At 36.3% G+C, this 23,128-nt stretch overlaps 1 protein-coding gene across 28 annotated transcripts in view; it reads left to right on the top strand.

The window, feature by feature from the left end:
* The window catches only part of DMD (dystrophin), a 1,241,706-nt gene that overhangs the window by 1,052,419 nt on the left and 166,159 nt on the right, over window positions 1–23,128 (top strand). For 27 of the 28 annotated variants that reach the window (XM_083850706.1, XM_083850697.1, XM_083850709.1 and 24 more), the window contains 2 exons: window positions 944–1,064; window positions 1,797–2,065. In XM_083850706.1, coding sequence (XP_083706832.1) covers window positions 944–1,064; window positions 1,797–2,065 — 390 coding nt within the window. Of the gene's footprint in view, window positions 1–943; window positions 1,065–1,796; window positions 2,066–3,848; window positions 21,295–23,128 lie in introns of those variants that run through there. The other variant, XM_083850710.1, reaches the window with a different exon arrangement.

Raw genomic sequence — 23,128 nt, forward strand, 5'->3', positions numbered from 1 at the left:
CTTACTGATGGTCATTTTAAAATCAGGGAATAGAAGAGAGAGGGGAGGAGGAGCTGTTGTTAGAGGAGGGAAAGTGCAAGCAGAAAAGAGGAAGAAAAAGACAAGAAAGGAGGCCGGTGCTGGAAAGCATGTTAAGAAAGGAAGAGATGAAAAGGAGAGAGAGCTGATCTGAACAATGAGCTGAATTAACCACATTTAAACCTAAAAATGTGGTAACTGGTAATAAATACTGTTTAAAGGAATTAGGAATTAACTACTTCATAAAGACTACTTTCTTTTCTTTAATTTTCACTTGTGCGTGCCTGCATCTAAACTAGACTGTATTTCTGAAATTTCACCATGGCCTTGATTCTACTTTTCAGAAATCTCCTCAGTTCATGTAATTTTGGAAGAGTAGCATCTACAGTGCTACTAGAAGAGAGGTTTACAATACTTGTTTTTTGCTACTAATTAGATGTTAGCATGGCAATATCTATAGGTCCTTTTTTTTTTTTTTCCTTATGATATAACATTGCTATCAGCTGTAGCAAAGTGCTAGCTGTAAAGTACATTGGATTTTCCCTCACATTCTTGGAAATCTTACTTTTGGGAAGCATTAGCTAAGCTTGTGCTCTCTGATACAGAGCCAGACAAGGCTTTGTCCCTCACAGTTAAATTTTGGTGTTGACTCTTTATGTTAACTGGCAAAAGGGGTTCATCTCACAGTGAACAACTTGATCAGCAACTTTGGGTACTATGTAACATGCAGCCAATACATTTTGAATACAATTTGATTTCAGGCTAAGCAAAAGCCAAAGATTATTGTCTTTGCATCATTTTTGATAGCTTCTTGTAAACATGGAAGCCGGTTTGGGAAGTTTTGTTTTTAAACTGACAAAAATAAGGGGTAGCACTCAGTATTTCGTTATATATCCATTTACGATATTATTGTTTCGTCTCACAGACTCTCAAGAGGGAGCTGAAAACAAAAGAACCTGTTATCATGAGTGCACTCGAGACTGTGCGAATCTTCCTGGCAGAGCAACCTGTGGAGGGACTGGAGAAGCTCTATCCAGAACCAAGAGGTAATTGAGGAAAGAGCTGTAATAGCACACTGCTGGAAAGATCAGTGATGATCAACAATGATTAAATAAATTCTGCCAGCCACTGTGAGAGCATTCCTTTTACAATCCAAGCTGAATCTCAGTATTCAGAAACTGAGCTAAAAATATAGATGAAAGAAACCCTTAGTGATCCTTTTGAACACTGTGGAACTACACAGACATGCATATTTATAAGTAGATGTTGAAAAACAGACTTTAAACTTTCTGGACTTATCTATAACTGTAGTTCCATCTGAGGTTTGAAAGTTGCAATTTAACCTAGAATTCAGCTTGTAGTCTAAGTATTACAGAACTAAACCATTTGTTTAGAAAGTATATGTCATATATCAAACAGATCAAGAGAAACCAGTACAGCAAAGCTCCAAAATCCACTCAGCTGCAGTGATTCACAGTGATTAATACTTACATATGTGTAGAACTATTTTGTTGAATCAGGACACAGTAAGGTGCAGCTAAAAGCTTTAAAATGCCATTACATACTTAAATGCATGTTTTGTTGATCAGTGTTATGGAAAGATTTAAATTTGAGAGATTCACAAATGAGCGCATATGAAATAACTACATATAAAAAATATGTCATTGGTTATTAATAGTTTTGTAGGGAGCTTTGAATTCCTTAGACTTACCCAGATAGCAATTATTTTTCTTCTAAGTCAGAATATGTCTTAAAAGCCTCTCAACTTTCACATTTAGAACTATCACCTGAGGAAAGGGCCCAGAATGTCACTAAACTTCTCCGAAGGCAAGCAGATGAGGTCAAAACTGAGTGGGATAAGCTGAATCTACATTCTGCTGATTGGCAAAAGAAGATAGATGATGCTCTTGAAAGACTGCAGGGTCTTCAAGAGGCAATGGATGAACTGGACCTGAAACTACGCCAGGCTGAAGTGTTCAAGGCATCCTGGCAGCCAGTGGGGGATCTGCTAATTGACTCTCTGCAGGATCACTTAGAAAAAGTCAAGGTACGTGTCAGTATATCAGTATTTTTAAGTATAAAATATTTGGCTAGTTCATTATGTGAATTCCAAAATCAGGAATTAACTTGTAAAAAATGAGAAATAGACAGCTTTGTAATATAGTGATTTACTCCTTTTTTTTTCTTTTTTTTTTCTTTTTTTTTTTTTAAGAAAGTGCATATAAAGAGTTTTATTATTTATGCAATTAAAATGGAGTGGAATCAACATTGAGAATGTATATTGCAAACACATTTCAGAAACACTATAGGAATGTGTAATATCCTCAGCCCGTTTAACTCAGTTCAGGAAATGCAGAGTTAAGTTTAAAGACCACAAGACAGGGTATATAGAATATATGATGAATGTATGCAAAATTAATTATGTCCTTTATTATAGTTTGGTAAGCAGGATAAGCACATAATTGTGTGTATAGTTATAGAGTAGAATTTAAATAATTTAAAGTGTATGGCTTTGGTGTTGTTTTGCCATGACGGTGGTATTTGTCATCTGTCTCATTTGGTAGGTAGACTTCATATTTAATTTAGTTTAAAAACAAACAAAAAAAATGGAAAAAGCATCATTATTTTCAGTAATAATGCTTACCTGCTTTCAGGCGTTGCTTCATAAGATCACTGCTTATGGAAAAACTCATGAGGATTTGTCCGTTTTTGGCATGAAAGCCATGGCCAGACTGTATAAGTACTACAGGATTACTTCAGCTAGGGCACAATAGAGGTAGTTGCCATTTTGATAAGAACAAAGTGCCTCTGTTCCATTCTCATAAATGGGAATCATTTGTCATTTTGAAAGAGACCTGAGCTGACTGCTATTTTCTCTACTAGATCATTAGGATCTAAGAAAGAGGAAATAGAATGATTACTGGCAAGAAAAAATGCCTTTAAAAATCAAATGTAGCTTTAAAAAAAAAAAAAAGTCCTTGAATTTTAATTACATAGAAGTTTTAATGAGTGTCCTGTGCAAATATTGTGCAAGACAAGTGAATTTCGTGGTAGATGATCAACAGTTGGCTGCATAATTTCTTTTTCTTCTTTTATATGAACAGAAGAGATCTGTTTATAAATTATCATAACATGCCTTCCATTATACCCAGGGATTTTTTTGTGTGTGTGATTTTGAAGAAGATATTCTGAACAGAAACATTGAATACCCGATATTACTAGAAAACAAAGCAAGTTGCTTAATTCTAAATCTGTGACCATAAAGCTGCGACTCCATAATTATAGCGCTGAATCGTGCTACAGTTCTGTCCTGGAGGATGGAATAGAATTCTAATAACAGCCATGATAAAATAGGACTCTTAAAGCTTTTGAAAATCCTGAGGTACTCTCTCTGTTCATTCTGAAGTCTTAGCATAGGGCCAGACAGAAACCAAAAATTCTGTTTCAAGATTTAAAATCAGATGCTACCACCTACCCCCTACACTCATTTGGACCATATTTACTTAAAATATTTATATTTTATAGGCTATCATCCCTAAGATCATCAGTCAAACAGTAAATGAAAAAAAAAAAAAAAACAACATACAGAATATATTAATATCCTTGTAAGCTATAATTTTTCACATCCTATATGACAATTATAGGGTATTCTAGTGATACTGTGCTTTCAGCAGCTTCTAAATGATCATAATTAGTACTGCTTAGGTAATGAAAGAACGCAGTAGGGCAAAAGCTGAATAATTTTAACTCTGTGAGTACTATAATAATTGTCCCCCAAAGTGCTGCCTAGAATATATTTATTGTTCTAATGAAATGTAATTCCAACATAGATACTGAAGACAGATGCATATACTCACTGGGCAACGTAACCATGATTGTGAAATGAATAACCAGCAAGAAAGCTACAATTGCGCCTGCAGTTTGAAAGCTATCCTTATAAATGAATAAATATATGTTTAGGGTTTACCTCAGTTATTCATATTTATGACATCCATATTTTTCTTAGAGTGAAAGCTGTTTTTGAAAAGTTGTAAATCAACAACCACCATTTATGTAACCATAAAACAGAGCATTTAAATTCTTTAAAAGTTTTCAAGCTTGCATTTGCTACATCCAAACTAGATGTACAATAGAAACTTTGATCTTGATCTTTTATATTCTTAGCATATTTACCTAAGGCGTAAAAGTATTTTAAATATTCTCACAACCATAGCCTTAATTCTTGGGTTTATTTTTTTCAAAAGCTGAAGGAGAGGGTTTAGTGTAAAGACAGTGTATTATCTGTGACAGTAGCAACAAGATTTGTTTTTGTTTTTTAACGTTGTTTATGTACCATTTTTACATTGAACATATTTTTAGATAGTAAGCTCATTTCTTATTTACTCCTTGTCTTGATAACCTTAGATTACTATCTCAGTAATGATCAAATTTAGTCAGTTTTTCATTATTTCCCTTTGTTTTGTTAAAATGAATCCCAAACAATTAGAAAGCTCTTTTGTGTGTGTGTGTGTTTCATTTCCATAGCTATTAAAGATGTGAGAGAGGAAAAATATTTTGGCAACTTTTGTGTACAATAAACTAAAACAAATCAAGGCCTTTCTACAAAATGCAATGGATATTTATATTCTCTAAGATTTAACAACTACATAAAAAATAAACTTTCAGTAACTGTATTACATTTGTTTACAAGTATTACTTGTAAAAGTATTACTTTCAAACAAAATTGTTGTTTTGAGGGGAAAATCAAGCTACTGAAAGAATTGCTCGTCTAATGCCTGAAAGTCTTAATAAGATTATGAAAGCTAATATGGGAACATTTTCTTAATGGGTATGTAGAAGTGGCTCAAAGTGTTAGCCAGATAAGCATCAGCGTCTACTTTGCCTGTGCTACAGAAATGAAGACCATTTCTCCTAGTCTAAATTGGAGGTCATGCAGTGAAGGCTGAAGAAGCAAGAGAGATTTCTGGTAGAGGGACAAGTGGAGGGAGGGGAAAGTAAGCTCCAACCTGCACAGTACTGAGTCGATTCCAACTACATCCTAGTTCACTCTTCCAGTCTACAGACCCCGGCCTTAGCTCCAAAACTTCTCTAGTCCCCCAAAGTGGCATACGTGTCTGAGAAAGGAAAATGAGTTAAAAGCTGTTGTGTAGTTTCTAACGTAGAATTTTAAAACTGACTTTATCCCAATCTGAAGGACTGGGAGACTCACTGAGACCTGATTAAACTATGCAGGAGAATTTAGATGCCTTTAATATCTGCTATTTGGCCTACATATGGGAAGCTGGTCTGACATATACCTGGTTGCTACAGTTTTCTTCTTGCTTCTTGTTTTCTTCCCAGTAATTGGTTGTCCTAAAGGTTAAATACTTTTCCTTTGAAAATGTTTGGATTAAAAAACTAAGTTTGCTGAAGAAGACAGAGTTTGTATGGCCTTCAGTTAGAAAAATTATTGTTAAACAATGAAGATTTTTCATTATAAATGATATTATCAGTCAAACATTATCAAATTGATGTATTCTACATCTCTCATCTTTGCTTTGTTTTTGTTTGTTTGTTTGTTTTGGGGGGGAGATTATTTTTTTGTGTATGTGATGTGTATCACAATGATTGATGATACTACAGTGTGAGGGAAAGTACCTATTACCTTCTATATATCTAAGCACCCCAAATATCGTCTGAGCAGATCAGGTCAAATAATGGTCAAATGAGCTACTGTGATACGATTTCTTGCAAATCCTTCTCATAATGGAGATCACAGTAGCCTTCCCAAACCTAAGCTGATGAATATCTTCCCAGGGAATAACTTTGCCCAGTGCCATTTGTCACTGTTCTCTTTAGTCATAGTTGCTGGAGCTCTTAAAGTCATGGTGTGATGTTGAACTTGTGCAAAATAAGTAATCCTTGATCAGTATTACTGCCTTATTATTACAGATCCTTGGTCTGTATTTATGTACCAACTGGTATTTAGCTCTGGTTCTGAGGATGAGATAGTTTCAGATACCTCAACCAAAGAATGCAACGTAGACTACAGATCATACATACTTTCAGAGCTCTCTGCTTCTTTGTCCTGTTATTATCCCTTTTTTTCCCTCTCACATATAGGTGACCTTATAATCTTATCTGCAGACTGAAATGCAGCTTTCTTAATAACACGCAATCTCTCCCTCCTTGTTCCCCTCCCCACCCCCCCAAAAAAAAAGGTTATGCTAATAGTGTGCACCAGTCATTACTTGCCATACTGATACCTTCTCACTGTTTTGTTGTCTATTTCTCATCTAGCTGATGAGAAATACTAATAGTAATGGATGCTGTTGGTTATTCAGGGAGCCCTGATGAATTTTTGGATTTTGATACTTTATGCTCTGAAAAGTTCTTTGGAAGCTCAAAGCCACTCTTTTGGGATGTTGTGCCCAGAATTTTGTGACTGAGAAGGCAATATGATTGTAATGGTGCAGTTGTGCAGTTTATCTGTTACTGAAGGTAGTTCAGCTAATCCAGCATGCTTGAGAGCACAATGCAAAGTGCTTTCTCTTGCTAGTGGTACTCTACCATATCACTGGCAGCACAGGACGGGTCCAGTTATTAACAGTTCAGTTGCCTGCCATACACAATGCTATAAATGAACAGCGGAGCCTTTGTACTCCGTGAGGGATATAACTCCTGTCTGAATTTCTCTGAACCACTGTGAAGTAAACAAACCATAGAACAGGCAGTAGTGTTTGTGGTTCATCTTGTTGCAGGCAGAAGTGTGGATCTCAAGCACACCTGCCAAATAAAAGCTGAATTGCGTAGCCCTGTCTTCAAGTGACTCCATTCTGCTAGAGACTGATTTGTTCTCCTTTATTATCGCATAAGGAGGGTGCCTTGATTCAATATGAGGATTGTTAATGGTAAAAGGCAGAACAGAATTTAGTGCCATAGGTCTTGCATTTTCTTGTGAGCAGTTTTCATGTAAGCCTGAATCTTGCTCCTTAAGAACTGGTTGTAGTTGTTAGAGATTTACATGTATAAATAAAATACTTTCCCAGAAAGACTAGGAATTTTGTATATAGATTATGAATTTTAATATATTTAACATAACAAGTGTATCCACAGAGGCTGTAAGTATTATTTTTAATTCTTTTTTTGCAGCCTATATTACAGCTTTTACTAATTCTTTTCTACATAATTATGAAACAAAGGGCCATGAGGAATTCACATGAGCACTGTATAAGTAACCCTTATTTTCTGAACTGTATGCTGTTTAGCTCAGGCCTTCTTCAGCATAATTGACAGTTGTTGCCAATTGTATGCTGCTGACAAAAGTTCACAGGAAAGTGCCAACTTGAAACTTCTTTCTAATTATGAACTGAACAGTGCTTGCGTTTATGCACAGTTGAGAAATGAATTGATCTGCTCATCATCTACTCCAAAATGCCTTTCTATATGCACTCAAGCCTTTTGTCCCTAGGCATCTCTTCTTTAAATGAGATCAAAAGGAAGATAACCCTGTAAAATAATTATCTAAATTTCAGTTGTGTGCATATGTGGCCATAGAAAGAAAAGAAATAGATTTGGCAAGCTTAAAATACCACATTCTTACAAACTAATCCTAAAACAGCGACCTGAACTGGTGGACAATGAATGAACATAGGCAGTTCATTAAAAAAAAATAAAAATCTTCTATATTCTTCTGTACTTCATCCTGGTACTGTTCAACTGCTGCTTTGCCAAAAAGAGATATTTCAGAAAAGTGGACTCTTACAGTGCTATTATGAAGGAACTGTGCTGGCAGCTGCCTACAATGGAAACTCTGAGAGGAAAGAGAATTGTTGAATTTCTAGTTTATATTCTCATTCATAGTAAAATAAAACATTAAAAATCTTTAAAAAGTATTTGAAACAATGTAATTGATAATACATTACTTTGTAATTAAAGTAATTCATAATCTTCTATCCTTCCTGAAGAAATAATATTTTTGGAAGGAATTATTAGGGCTCACATACAGAAAAAATAATGAGTGACACTTAAAAACAGCAATAGTCCACATTTATCTCCTCCTAGCAAAAGAGATGTATACTGGACATGAAGAGACTAGGTTTAAATGGTTACATAGAAACTATGCAAGAAAAAATTATCTGGAAGTTACATTTAATAACCAGAATTTTCAAACATCTAGATATCAATACCAATACTAGATCCATATTACAGTAAATTGCGGTCAGACAGTAATATGATGCCTGTGTTCCTGTTAATTTTATGTTCAGGTAAAATTAAGTGAGCCAGCAGAGCTCATGAAGTCCAGTCTAAAATGACATTATTGCATATAACAGTGCATTTTGAGGTCTTTTTCATTTCTCTTCTTTAATAGTAGACACCATATATATATATATATATATATATATTAACTTGTCTGGTATTTTGAACAAATCCAGAGCACAACCCCTTCCTTGTTTCAAATTTTTACTGTGTGTATCACTTTTTTTAAAAAAAGTGTGCACCACTGTTTTCACCATGCTTACAGACAAATTTCTATTTCCATTTAGCAAAATTTGCTGCAGAAAAGCCTATGGAAGTAAGTGGCCCTAAAATATTGTTTCAGCAGTTTCAGTACTCAGGGGCAAGGATGTATTTTGACGACATACAAGCGTTACTCCCCTCTATAGCTCAACTCCTTATTATTCTTAAGTTTAAAGACCCCCAAATTCCAAAGCATTCCATACACAGAGTATTAGAGTATGAACTAAGATTTGCTTAAGTATTATTAAATTTTGTCCAACTAAAAGATGACAGAATCCTTTGGATGACAGCTAAGTAGAAAACTATAGTTGCCTTCCATGTAGGAGGTGGAAGTATTAATGTTTCCTTCAGGCTAAACTGAAGTAACAACTGCTACAAATGCTTCTCAAGTTTTCCATTTCATACATACATCATTCTGTGATAGAATCACACAGTGATTATCTCTGATGTCTCCTTAGACTACTTTGAAATGCATACACTTTTTTTCAATTTAATTTGAACTCCAGCTGCCTGACACCGAAGTCTGACAAAAGTCTGACAACAAAGTCATTCGGAATTACATTGTCTTACTTCCTTTAATTCTCTTAATATATTCTGTGCTGGACTCCATGATTTTTAAAAACTAACTCCTACAGAATAACCGTTCCCTATTTCATTTGCTAGCTTTCCTCCCACTCCCAAATTGTCCCTGAGACAATTGTGATCCTCTCTACAAGCAAATTTTGTAATTGTGAAATATTTGTAGATTCGAGATTTTTTCTAAGTATGATACTGTAAAAGGAGGAGAGACCTAATGGCATTTTAGAGGACTTTATGGTTTTAGCTTTAAATGCAGTCAATAAAAACAAATTTTATAAAATACCAAAAACTCTTCAGCTACTGTTTTAATACTAATATAAAATAAAACATCAATGACCGTAACAGGATGTAATAAACTTTATTTTAAAATAAATTGAAATCTCAGTTAAATCTTATTTAAATTCATTGGAAATCTTTGTCATCCTGCAGATGTCCATATTTTATATTGAGGAATATTTTTGTTAATTTAAAATTTATTGAATTTGCTATGATGAAAATGGTAGTTGGAATTTGTTGCATTTTTAATAGATTAACTTTCAGGAGGTTGTAAATACCAACGACTCTTCAGCTAAATACATCACCTAATTGGTTGTACAGCCTAGTATGTTGTTTTTATCTTTTTAAATACAGTTCTATACAATAGAGAATTTAGTAGGTTTGGTTGGTTGGCACTCGTGGAGGCAAATTTAATTTTCCAAGGTTTGTTTTACATATGAAATTGGGTTAAAAACTGTGGAGTGCTTCATCACATTGTTGTACCAGTTTAGGTTAGTTCTGCTATGGTTCTTAGTTTGTAGTAGATGAAAGTTAATCAGTTCTGTTCTGTGGTCTTTTGTTTTAACAGCTTATGAATTTATTTTCTCACATGAAAAGAAATGTAATCACAAGCAGTTATTTAATATGTAATAGTCATGTATTTGCAACTGATACAAATTTAATCTAAAAGCCTCATCTGTCTTACTTTGCTTGGAAATCAGTCACAAAAGACTGCAGAGTTTGTTATGGTGATAACTAAGGCAATAGCCCATAACTAAGTTCATTTTAAATACATAAAGCAAACCATTATTCCCTCTGCTGATTCCTTTTGCAATAAATAAGCTATACATTTGTGATCTCTTCTGATTTAGATGTTACCACTTTAATTATAGTGAAAGTTTTATAGAAATTAATATAATTTTTGACCATATCACACTATCTATTTTAATGTTTAATTTCCATTTTTCACATAAGAACAGTAATAAAGTGATGGGTAGGCAGAGAATTGTAATCTTAAGAGTAGCCTTGTAAACTTTAAACTGTCCTTGACTATACTATTTACCGGAATACAATAGAATCATTAAGATACAGAAACGTTAATGCTGTTCTGCTAACAAGGAACAACCAAAAAGTGAGTATTCTTTAACTTTCTTGATAATCACAAGTGTAAGACATGGTCTCTGGAACTCTGGAATGATGGGAACATTTTGGGAAGGAACCAGTACCTGGGCTCCAGCTGCAACAGGTTTCACTAGAGCAATTTCATTCTTCACATATATACATTTGCACCTTATGCAGTCTAGCTAGAGTTGAAGTCAGAGACTATTCTGGATAAAGATTCTTTGAAAACAAGTCTGCTAATTGTGAAAGATAAAAGTTAGACTGATGTTCAGCTGAAAGGAGAATGAGAAGAAGCAACCTGACAGAGAAGCTTAGTGGCAGCATTACAATGCATTCAAAATGAATAATTTAATATTTGTTAAGCACATTTTTGTTTGCATCATTTTTGAGTATTTGTGAGAAGTGCTTGTATCTTTTGGTTGATAAAAGATGAGCTGTAATCTCCCCTACAGTGGCCTACACATAATTTGAGTCTTATTAGTATTCATATAGATTTTTTTTATCTTCTTCAGATCAAACATCTAGTGTTTTTGTCTATGTATATGTGCATGTGTGTTTGTGTATGTAATAGTTGAAAATGGTCGTCCAGAGTTCTCTACACTAATAATCAATACACTTACCTTGTCTAATTTATTGCATAATTAACTTCATTGTTTTTCTTAATGATAGTTCCATCTGTTGCATTCCATTGAAAAACATCATCTTTTTAAATTACTTTTTCTTGCATTAGATTATAATAGGTATCTTAATATTATTTTTCTATTTTAAATGTTAACATTCTTGTATGAGAAAGAAGTATAACAAAACCCAAAGAAGTAGTGTTTTGAATAAAATATGTACCTGAAGATTAATGTGCATAAGTGTATTAATTAATGCAGTTATTAGTAGAACGGATTGACTATTTCTCTTTGATTAAGGGCCATTGGGATAAATAATAGTTAACTTTTTCCTTAGGTGTAGAAAAAATCCTGAATTCTAAAGAAGAAAATAGGTGACCAGTAAAAAAATTGATTTTTTTTCTACCTCCAACCCACTTTGGTAGAATGTGCTATTATTAGATCAACAGTTTTCATTTAGAGCCAAATTTTTCCTTTTCTGAACTTATCCTGCTGATTTCAGTGGGAGCTCAAAGTGAACATCTGCAGGCAGAATTTGACTTTTTAAGTATTGGTAATCTCTGATCTCAGTTTCTGATAGCCTGCTGAGAGAAGTGACTAATACATGTATAAAGACTTGTCTGTCTTTTTATGCCTCTGAAGTTCAGAATTGAGGTCAGACCAGAACATTTTTAAGAGATTGCTGTTTATCAGAATAAGAATGGGACTTGAGCTTTTAGAAGCAGAATTAAACACCGATGTTTAAAAACCAAAGTGTTATACCTACTCTATGCTGGTACTCTAGCATTTAACAGAGCTTTTTGTTTTATCCAGTCTTCCATGTAAATCCAGCACAAACAGACACTTAACTGATGACCAAGTATTAATACTCCTGGACTTGACATTACATCAGAGATGTTCTTGAACTCTTGTGATTCTGTTCAATTTTTTTTCTTTTTTTTTTTTTAACTTGGAAATGTAAATATTTACCACCACCACCACACCACCCTGAAATACAATACCAGTAACATTTTTTTTCTTTTAGTGTAGTACTATTTTATTTAAGCTTTTCTAAGTGAGTGTGGCTCAGGCAAGTGGGTAGATAAAAGGAGGAAAGGTATCTCCAAGGAGCAAGTATACCAGAAATCCTGTGTCACACTGATCTTCTATGTATTATCTCCTCTTGAAACATTTCCAAGTACAGAAAAGGACATATCAGAAGTGTATGTATAACCTGAGACTTGTATGTTCATTAAGATGCATGAGGAGGGAAAAGGAGGAACGCTAGAAGTGAATTTTAATGCTGTCTGCTTTCTGTGAGGCCACGTTTTTGGTTTTTTTTTTTCTCCATTAAGAGGTCTGGCAGTATTGTTTTTAATAAAATCTTTGCTTAGAAGCATTGGCTCTCCTATTCCTGTCACAATTATGGACTCAGGGAATGTATTCTGCTGTTATATCTATCAAGTATGCAGATTCTGTAATGATATTTTTACTATGATATCGGCAAATCAATGCACAAAATAAAATCAATTTATCAAGCTCGTATACTGGTACACAGTAGTGATTTAGGGACTGCTTGAAGTAGGGAATACAATGAATGTTAGATTGCCTGGGATGCTTATCAGTGACACATTGTACTATAGTTTTCTCATTTTAATACCTATTATTTAAAGCCTAATAGAATTTTGTCTTTTTGTTCAAGGTTAACCCATAATAAAACCTGGTAATTGCTAGTTAGTGCTTCTACAGTGCTTCTCATGTTCCAGGTAGTATGAGTTAATCTTCTCAGCTTCTTTCTGAAACTGCAGTAGAAGTAGTATTATCCCCAATTTACAAATAGGGCAATTGAATCAGTGAAACTAATTTGTCCAGACAGCAATGCCACTCAAATTATTTCTATTCTCTTAGGCTTTTACCTGCAAATTGTTTTATTTTAGTACAGTTAAATTATCTGGAAGATTAAGAATGACAATTTTCATCATTTTCAGCTGGAGCCACAGCTACTCATTTCCAAGAGCTGCAGCCTGCTCTCCCTCCAGATGTGGCAGGGCAGCCTCCCACCCAAAAGGGTTTCAACCTGAATGCCTGGGAAGGTGCTACTTTAAAACCCTAAACCTGTTACATTTTTTAAGTTTTATTTAATTGTCTCATTATTAGTATTTTATTTAAGCATTCTTTCTTCCTGCATTAGCATAAAAAGTAAATTGTTCTAGGTTGTGTTCTACTAAAGTCTGCCTTTAGAAATGTATTCCCTTTTCTGGTGTTTTTGAGGATGTTCCCATTAGAAGGAAGAAGCCCAGGAATTTCCACCTTGTCTTGGAGATTTTGTCTTGAAGTTTCACCCCACCCATCATATAGTAGTGGTAAACAGGAGAGTTATAATATTAATGAAAGAACTGGAAAATAGTAGTTTAGGAAAGGACTCAACAGTCTTTCTGATCTACACTATTCTGGAGGTTAAAGATTGGATGAAATATAATAACTCCTTCTGGTATGAAGTTCTGTGAAGAAAAAAAAAAAAGTCTCCCTTTCTAAAAGTAGTAAAAATTCCTAATCTGTGTATGTTTTTTTATTAAAAAAGAGAGGAAGAGTTTTTGAAGCTTCTGATCTGAATTCTTTTAATGTTAGTTGCATGTCAGAATACAATCTGTCTTAGTAGCATTTAAGCTAGCTGTTGAATGGCCATGCTAGGAATCTATATTTTTCATCCTAGATTTTGAAATACAAGTTCTGCCTGCTGATGTTTGGAAGCTTGAGGTGGTTTGTAATATCATGATGCAGCTATTGTAACTTGTTTTAAGCTGCTTCCTTCTTTTTTGTCTGTGAAATACTACATTTACCTTTAAAATAACACGCTGCCTTACAAACGCAATAGGGATTTACTTTATAGTAGGTTTTTTTTAGTTTACTTTTTTGTTAGGGCAAGGAGAATTTGTGTGAGTCTCTGTTGCCTGAAAGAGTTTTTTATAACATATGTTACTCAACCTTTTATGTTTGTGTATGTTTAATATACATTGTTTACTAGTTAACTAGTAAAGACTAATGGTTTAAAAGTAGGTTTGTGTGAAACTCAAGGACCTGAACATATATATCTTTTCAAGTGCTTTTAGCTTTAATAGTGCTGAATGAAACCATACTATATGAAAAATTTCCCTTATAAAAATCCCTTTATATTTTCTATGTTTTCCAAGCAGTGTGTATCAGACTTTTAGATTACAATTTGAAAAGCTTCAAGTTGGTTCCTAGGCACTCCATCTCATAATTGCCATATTAGCTTCTTGGTCACAAAATAACTGAGTGACTGACTTTGATTATGTGAAAAAATGGTGCAGAACTGTTTATGGACAATTTAGCAAGGATAGCCTTTGCCATGTCATGGCTATAGTTCTAACGGAGTGGATTACAAGCTAAATGTGGTCATGTACTTCTCCTCCATGCAGGAGAACAAAATTTCAGAACACATTACAACGCAATAGCATGGATTGTCTTTATTCAGGGATCATAAAACTGCAAAAGTTCATAGCAGCCCTGATCATAACAAAGTGATATGTTTTTCAGGATATTTCCACCTATTAATGTGCTTCTATTTGTTGACATCCTAATGTCTGCCTGCCTGCCTGCCTGTCTCTTTCCTTCCTTCCTTCCTTCCTTCCTTTCCTTCCTTTCCTTCCTTTCCTTCCTTTCCTTCCTTTCCTTCCTTTCCTTCCTTTCCTTCCTTTCCTTCCTTTCCTTCCTTTCCTTCCTTTCCTTCCTTTCCTTCCTTTCCTTCCTTTCCTTCCTTTCCTTCCTTTCCTTCCTTTCCTTCCTTTCCTTCCTTCTTTCCTTCTAGTTATTAAATTGCTCCAAATAGAGTGGAATAGACTAGAATAGTTCAGTTGAAAGGGACCTTCAAAGATCATCAAGCCCAACTGCCTGACCACTTCAGGGCTAACCGGAAGTTAAACTACATTATTGAGGGCATTATCCAAATACCTTTTCAGCATTGACAGGCACAGGGTAGGGTATCCACCACCTCACTAGGAAGCCTGTTCCAGTGTTTGACCACCCTCATGGTAAAGAAATTTTTCCTGATATCAGTCTGAACCTCCTCTGGCTTCTCTCCTTTGATAAATCAGAAAAATAATTCATGGCATTTGTTCCTTATTTATTTATTATATTCCACTTTTAATATCCTTACTTTTTAGTAAATACACATTTCATTTTCAAAATTGTAGGAATGAAATACCTTCTGAAAAATTTAATATTTTATCAGATTCAGAGATACAGAATTCAGAATGGGATAGGAATAAAAGGCATTTTATTTCTTTCTTCCTTTATGTCTTTTATTTGAACTATTTTTATCCCTGAAAAGGATTTATATTCTACTCTGGTGCATTTTTGCTTGGTCATTTCTCAGTTTATAACAATATACAGAATAGAAAATCAAATCAGCTAAAATCCATTTTGTTTCAACACTGCCTGTCCCCAGGAGCACTAGAATCAAATAAAAATACAGTGTGAGTTTAAAAGGAAGCTAAGTGTAGCATATTGGACTAGCAGCTGACAATCTCAGGTTTCACTGAAATTTGAATCAGTATACACTAAACCTATCAGAAAGGAAGTTTATTATTTTTTAATGAAAAAAACGGGGACTGTTCGACTGTCCTAGGTAGAATATGACAATTTGTTCTACCTTTGATAGTTTTAGATACAAATCTGAAGGTGTATTCTGGTCTATGAATATTCCTCTGCTTGAACGCTGAGGGAGCTGAGGTAGAGAAATGTCAGTGCTGGGAACCTGCTGAGGCTGAGGTATAGGAAGACCTCACCTCACTGTGCAAGTGGATGCTGCTCTGATTTAGCTGCAGCTGCTGCTGGTATAAAAACCCAATACACCACAAGTTCACTTGACGCAGGAGGGCTTTTCTCTGTAAGCCATCTCACGTTCATCACATTTCCAGATATCCTTTTCTGTCTTTCTCACTGCTTATGAGAATTGAGGTTTAGCACAGATCTGTCCTAATGGGAGACTCTTCCATGTGAAGGAACTGAAAAAAAATGCCAGGCTGGCATGAGGCCACGGCTGTGTGTGTCTCACAGATCTGGGAAAACAGACTCTGTAGGTAACATTGGCCTTTTCTTGAGAAGTGCTTCATATTAATAAGTGTCAGAACATGTAAGTGGAATATATAAGAGGGTGGACTTCTCTTGCTCAAAATTCTGGATGTACATAGGTCCATGCACCCTGATGGGATGAACCCACAAATGCTGGGTGAGCTGGCAGATGCCACTGCAACTCTCAATTATCTTAAAAAGGTCAAGTGACTGGGAAAGATTCCTGAGACTGAAGGAGAGCAAATGACTGAAGGACAAAGGAGTCCAGGAAGGCTGGGCACTCTTCAAGAAGGAAATCTTAATGGCTCAGGAGCGGTCTGTCCCCACGTGCCCAAAGACGAGCCGACGCGGAACTAGACCAGCCTGGCTGAGCAGAGAGTTGTGGCTCGAGCTTAGGAGAAAAAGGAGGGTTTATAATCTTTGGAAAAGAGGGCGGGCTACTCAAGAGGACTATAAGGATGTTGCGAGGCTGTGCAGGGACAAAATTAGAAAGGCCAAAGCTCATCTGGAGCTCAATCTGGCTACTGCCGTTAAAGAAAACAAAAAACGTTTTTACAAATACATCAACACAAAAAGGAGGACTAAGGAGAATCTCCATCCTTTACTGGATGTGGGGGGAAACTTAGTTACAAAAGATGAGGAAAAGGCTGAGGTGCTCAATGCCTTCTTTGCCTCAGTCTTTAGCGGCAAGACCAGTTGTTCTCTGGATACCCAGTACCCTGAGCTGGTGGAAGGGGATGGGGAACAGGATGTGGCCCTCGCTATCCATGAGGAAAGTATTGGTGACCTGCTACAGCACTTGGATGTACGCAAGTCGATGGGGCCGGATGGGATCCACCCGAGGGTACTGAGCGAACTGGCAGAGGAGCTGGCCAAGCTGCTTTCCATCATTTATCGGCAGTCCTGGCTATCAGGGGAGGTCCCAGTCAACTGGCGGCTAGCAAACGTGACGCCCATCTACAAGAAGGGCCGGAGGGTAGACCAGGGGAACTATAGGCCTGTTAGTTTGACCTCAGTGCCAGGAAAGCTCATGGAGCAGATTATCTTGAGTGTCATCACGCGGCACTTGCAGGGCAACCAGGCGATCAGGCCCAGTCAGCATGGGTTTATGAAAGGTAGGTCCTGCTTGACGAACCTGATCTCCTTCTATGACCAAGTGACGCGCTTGGTGGATGAGGGGAAGGCTGTGGATGTGATCTACCCTGACTTCAGTAAGGCTTTTGACACCGTTTCCCACAACATTCTCCTCAAGAAACTGGCTGCTCGTGGCTTGGACTGGCGTACGCTTTGTTGGTTAAAAACTGGCTGGATGGCCCAAAGAGTTGTGGTGAATGGAGCCAAATCCAGTTGGAGGCTGGTTACTAGTGGAGTCCCCCATGGCTCAGTGCTGGGGCCAGTCCTCTGTAATATCTTTATCGATGACCTGGATGAGGGGATCGAGTGCACCCTCAGAAAGTTTGCAGATGACACCAAGTTAGGTGCATGTGTCGATCTGCTCAAGGGCAGGAAGGCTCTGCAGGAGGATCTGGATAGGCTGGACCGATGGGCTGAGGTCAACTGTATGAAGTTCAACAAGGCCAAGTGCCGGGTCCCGCACCTGGGGCACAACAACCCCAAGCAGAGCTACAGGCTGGGAGATGAGTGGCTGGAAAGCTGCCTGGCAGAGAAGGACCTGGGAATACTGGTTGACAGTCGGCTGAATATGAGCCAGCAGTGTGCCCAGGTGGCCAAGAAGGCCAACAGCATCCTGGCCTGTATAAGAAGCAGTGTGGCCAGCAGGTCTAGGGAGGTGATTGTGCCCCTGTACTCGGCTCTGGTGAGGCCGCACCTCGAGTACTGTGTTCAGTTTTGGGCCCCTCGCTACAAGAAGGACATGGAGGTGCTCAAGAGAGTCCAGAGAAGGGCAACGAAGCTGGTGAGGGGTCTGGAGAACAAGTCTTATGAGGAGCGGCTGAGGGAGCTGGGGTTGTTCAGCCTGGAGAAGAGGAGGCTCAGGGGAGACCTCATCGCTCTCTATAGGTACCTTAAAGGAGCCTGTAGAGAGGTGGGGGTTGTATCTATTCTCCCACGTGCCTGGTGACAGGACGAGGGGGAATAGGCGAAAGTTGCACCAGGGGAGGTTTAGGTTGGATGTTAGGAAGAACTTCTTTACTGAAAGGGTTGTTAGGCATTGGAATGGACTGCCCAGGGAGGTGGTTGAGTCGCCATCCCTGGAGGTCTTTAAAAGACGTTTAGATGTAGCCCTTAGTGATATGGTTTAGTGGCGGTCTTAGTGTTAGGACAGAGGTTGGACTAGATGATCTTGGAGGTCTCTTCCAACCTAGACGATTCTGTGATTCTGTGAAATGTCAGTCCCTTCTTCAAGAAGGGCAGGAAAGAAGACAGGTCATTCAGTCCCACCTCAAGCTCTGTGAAAGAGGTTATTATCTTCTGAAGTCTTGTTTATACCATCTTTGGGAGAAATTAGATTTGAGATCAATTTCCCATGTAGTACTCAGAGCAAACCTGTATAGTGTTCAAATCAAGCCTGTAATTGCTGTAATTGCCAGGCCATAAAATCTGAGAAGAAAAGGTGGAGATTAAACCAAAGTGCCTTTAACATCTTAGGCAGGCATCTATTCCTGTCTCATCCATAACCAAAAAGAAAAGACAGAGACTCACTTCCAGAAGCTAGAGTTGAACATTTGAAGTATTAGGTGCTTTGGTAAAATGAACTTTGTCTCCTTCAATTTTTCTTTTCAGCAAGAGATGGGCATCATTATATATTTGATGAGATTCATGATCCCTCCATACATGTGTATGGGAAATGTTAAGAACATTTGATCTTTAGTAATGTGTATAGGATGAGGACAAGATAGTCGGAAAGCAATGTTTCGTTATAATTGTAACATAATTGTTTACTCATGGTCTTACAGAGATTTTCCTAAACTTGTGAACATAATTTTAAGTTTTCTTAAGGCCATACAAAAGACAAAAGTAACACACACACACACTCAGACACACACACACACAAAAAAAAAAACAAACCCTGCTCCCAAGCTATTTTTCATTGCAAAAAATGTTTCAGATAACTAGGAGATGGTAAGAATAGTGATTGGATTTGAAAATCATTATTGAAAATCTCAATTACTTATTATTAACTTCATGATTGAACAATTGTGTAATGATTAGAAATTATTAGATGGTATTTATTAAATGGTAATTATTAGATAGTTTCTGTTTAATATAATTTTTAATACAAATACAGCTAAACTCAGTCTCAGTACTACTGAGATGTACATGAGAATATGACTTACTATGTACATGCTATTGTGTTCCTTTTATCGATATGAATGCCAAGCAACAATAAGTTCTTGCTCACAGTACAGCTGCATTGTTGCTGTCTGTTCTGACAAGGTATTGACGTTCTCTGTGCTGGACTACGTTTAAACATATATGGTAGATGGTGGGGTCAGTAAAAATCAGCTTGGTAAGAGAAGAAGCAAATTTATTGAAGCACTGACAATTCACGTTAGCAAACAATAAATAAAAGCCAGCCTGTATTTTACTTTACTTTTTTTCTCTTTGCATAAGGAACAAGTCTTGTTCTGAGAATACACTTCCTCTTCAGGTAATGTTTTCCAAGTGGCATAGAGGAATTTAGTCACACTATTCCATTAACTTGAGTGGGACAGAAGTTACAGCCTCTTGATTTAATTTTGCTTGGATTCATGAATTGTATGTTTGCCTTGTTATCAGCTGTTGCACATGTGGCTGGGGGAGAAGAGGGGTCAAGAAACAGAAATTGTGCATTGTATAGTCAATATTCCTTCCTGAATTTTCACTTATAAATTTTGTGATGGAAACTCCCTGAGGCTAGCAAAGTATATAATATATCTATTGTTATTGAAATAAGCTAATTCACTGTTTATTTACTCAAATGAGTCATGAATTTCCTTACAGATTTAAAGAAACTGATTTATGAATCCTAAACAAAAACATGTCCTTTTCATGGCCATGACAAAAGGCATCTCCATTTGGTGAGGTCTTTAAGTATCAAGACTTAGCCTTTTGTATCTTTAGCTCCCTTCTGATCACTGGGCAGCCTTCCAAAGAGGAAGTTGGTGCTTTTCTATATGTTAGGGACCAATAAACAAAAGCAAGGAAAAACAAAAACAAAACAAGACGGCATGTGAAGTAGGACATGCATAGAAGGACAGTAACAACAACAAAAAAGTAACCATGTTTAAACAAATCTTTGCTCATAGAGTTGGTATTCTAAAAAGAGTTGAGGGCTGTGTTGGCTTTTACAATTATTTTTATTTATTTATTTTTTCAACAGGATACCCAAAGCACTAGCAACTTTAATGGAAAAGGACCTACAAATTATTGTGGGGGTGGAGGGTGAGGGAGTAGGAGAGAGTGGTTAGTCTGCATATTCTGAAATAAGTAGAAACCAATCTACTGGCACTTGAGTTCTAAAAGGGTCTGTGAAACACTTCAAGAGATAGATGAGCATGGAAAGCATATCATTCAATGTGATCATCTGGGGTTAAAAATACCACAGCTGAAGAGATAAGATGGGGGAATGAAAATACTTGGTTTCAAACATAAATGTAATATGCACATATCAGAAAACTGATGGAAATAAATAAGTAGTAGACACTGTAGCATCCAAGTTACAAATTGCACAGTAAAGAAAGAGTAAGTTTCTGACAGTGGTGGCCTAATGCTATATTTAATGAAGGTTAGGAATCAAATCACAAAGATGGATGAATTTTATCAAACTAGCCTAAAATCCTTTGGAATTTGAAATTCCATCCCCAAATAGAAAATATGGAGTGTTAGGGAACACTAAGAAGATAATTGGTAAGGGAGACATTTCAAGAAGGGAAATTACAGTAAGTGCCTTGTCAGAGCATGCTTTTAAGATTACATTTTTAGATTAAAAAAAAAAAAAAAAAAAAAAACACTGCTTCATGGAGTAACCTCTTAGGGTGGCCACAAATGGGACAAGAAATATTTGGCGTGGTACTAAGCAATACAGGTTCAAAACATTGCTGTCGTAATAGGGATTATTATGAACTAAAGGTCAACATTTTTGCAGGGATAAAACAAAATAAAAACAAAATGAAAACAAAAATAATAAAACTATTCACCACAATGAAATTCAGTTTTCAGAAGGAGAACTATACACAAATGAAGAACTCTACTTAAAAAAATCCAAAAAGAGTAAAATTTGAAGACAGCATGGAGACACTACGATGGAATCTGAAAACAAATCCATCTCCTCTAAATAGAAGGACTTTCAGAAGACCTAGAAAGCTGGGGTGACTAAAGAAAAGTGTAAAGAAAGATATTTTTAAAAAATATCCATAGAACAAAATAATAAGATTAAGACTACCATGTCACCAGAACTAGGTAATTATTCAGTCAAGAGTTTTAATGAAATTAAAGAATAAAACAGCTATTACTAGTAACAGTATTTTCTTGCTTAAAATTAGTATATTATGAGGACTGGGAGGTGGCAAATATTGCAATAGTTTCTATAGTGCATCTATAGTGCATCTAATCAGGACTGTGGACCTACAGAACAAGAAATTTGGGAGAAAAAAGTGTACTGTAGAAGAGACAATGTAGCTTTTGTAAAAGTAGGTAAGCCATACATCTCTTAGTGTGCCTTCAAGAAAATAGTGAGCGTGTCGACAACGGGGTATTGGCTTTTGGGGATTCCAAAATTATTTCAAAAATGTTGTTCCTAAAAATGTAGGTTACTGTGGGAAAAGAGAGAAAGACTTGATAAGGATAAATAACCACTTATCTAGTTATTTATTTCCTGTAAAAGGCAGAAAATAAAAAGCAGAGGTCAACGTTCAGTTTTCCTAATGAGGGACACTGCGTTCAAGAAGGTCTACCCTGTCTAGTATGCACATAAATGAACTGAAAAGGAGAATGAATAATGCAGTGACATATCTTGTTGATGATACAAACCTATTTAAAGCCCTTCAGGTGGGGATGAATTGCAAACACCTATAGAAGGACCTCACAGTACTGGATGGAAATAAAGTGGTAGCAGATGAAAGTCAGTGTTGATAATTGTTAAACAATGCATTTAGAAAACTAATCCCAACTTTATATGCACAGTAATGAGCTCTCAATTAGCCCTTTTAAACATTCCTTTAACACTCATGAGAGAAATCTTGGAGTTGTAAGCCCTGGTTCTCTGAAACCACTCAGCACTTCCAGCACTTCAATACTCAGCACTATTCAGAATGCCAAATCAAATGTTAGAAATACTTGGTAAAGCAGAAAATATTATACCATGGTATAAGACCTTATATATTGTAGGCAGTGTTCTGGTCCACCAATTTCAAAAATACAGCAGATCAAAAGTACGGAAAGCTCCTGCACAAGGACAGAATAAATGAAGTAGGAACGTGATTTATTTTGTGTAATTTCACATCTGCCAGGTAGGTGTCTGTGTATGATCTAGTCGTCTAGGTTCCCACTCTAGTGAATGCAAATCTTCTCAGTTTAATCTCTGTAATTCAGAATGTGATTCATGCCATTCTATAGTAAAAAAAAAAAATACGTTATATTCAGCTTCTGTTTTGATCAGTGATTGAATATAAAGGCACTATATGGTGACTAGCTCAGATCTAAGTATCTTCTTTATATACACATTTAGTTGGATATGTCAATCTTTGAATCTAAACCTGGAAGGAGTAAATATGATAAAGGTTTTATAAAGTCTGGAATAGCACAAAGAAAGTCCACTAAGAAAGATTGATCATTGTCTCTCATGAACTAAAAATGGGAGAAGATCTCAAGTGATATCTTAAAAAAAGAAAAAAAAAAACATAAGAGGTGGTTCTTCAACCTAAACATTGAGTTTATAGGCTATTTTGGATGGTAAAAGCCTATGTTAGTTCAAAAATCAAGTAGATAATTTCATGTAAGAAGAATCCTTCAAGATCTAATTGACA

This window comes from Anser anser (assembly GCF_964211835.1).
Source record: "Anser anser genome assembly, chromosome: 1".
Lineage (NCBI taxonomy): Eukaryota > Metazoa > Chordata > Aves > Anseriformes > Anatidae > Anser > Anser anser.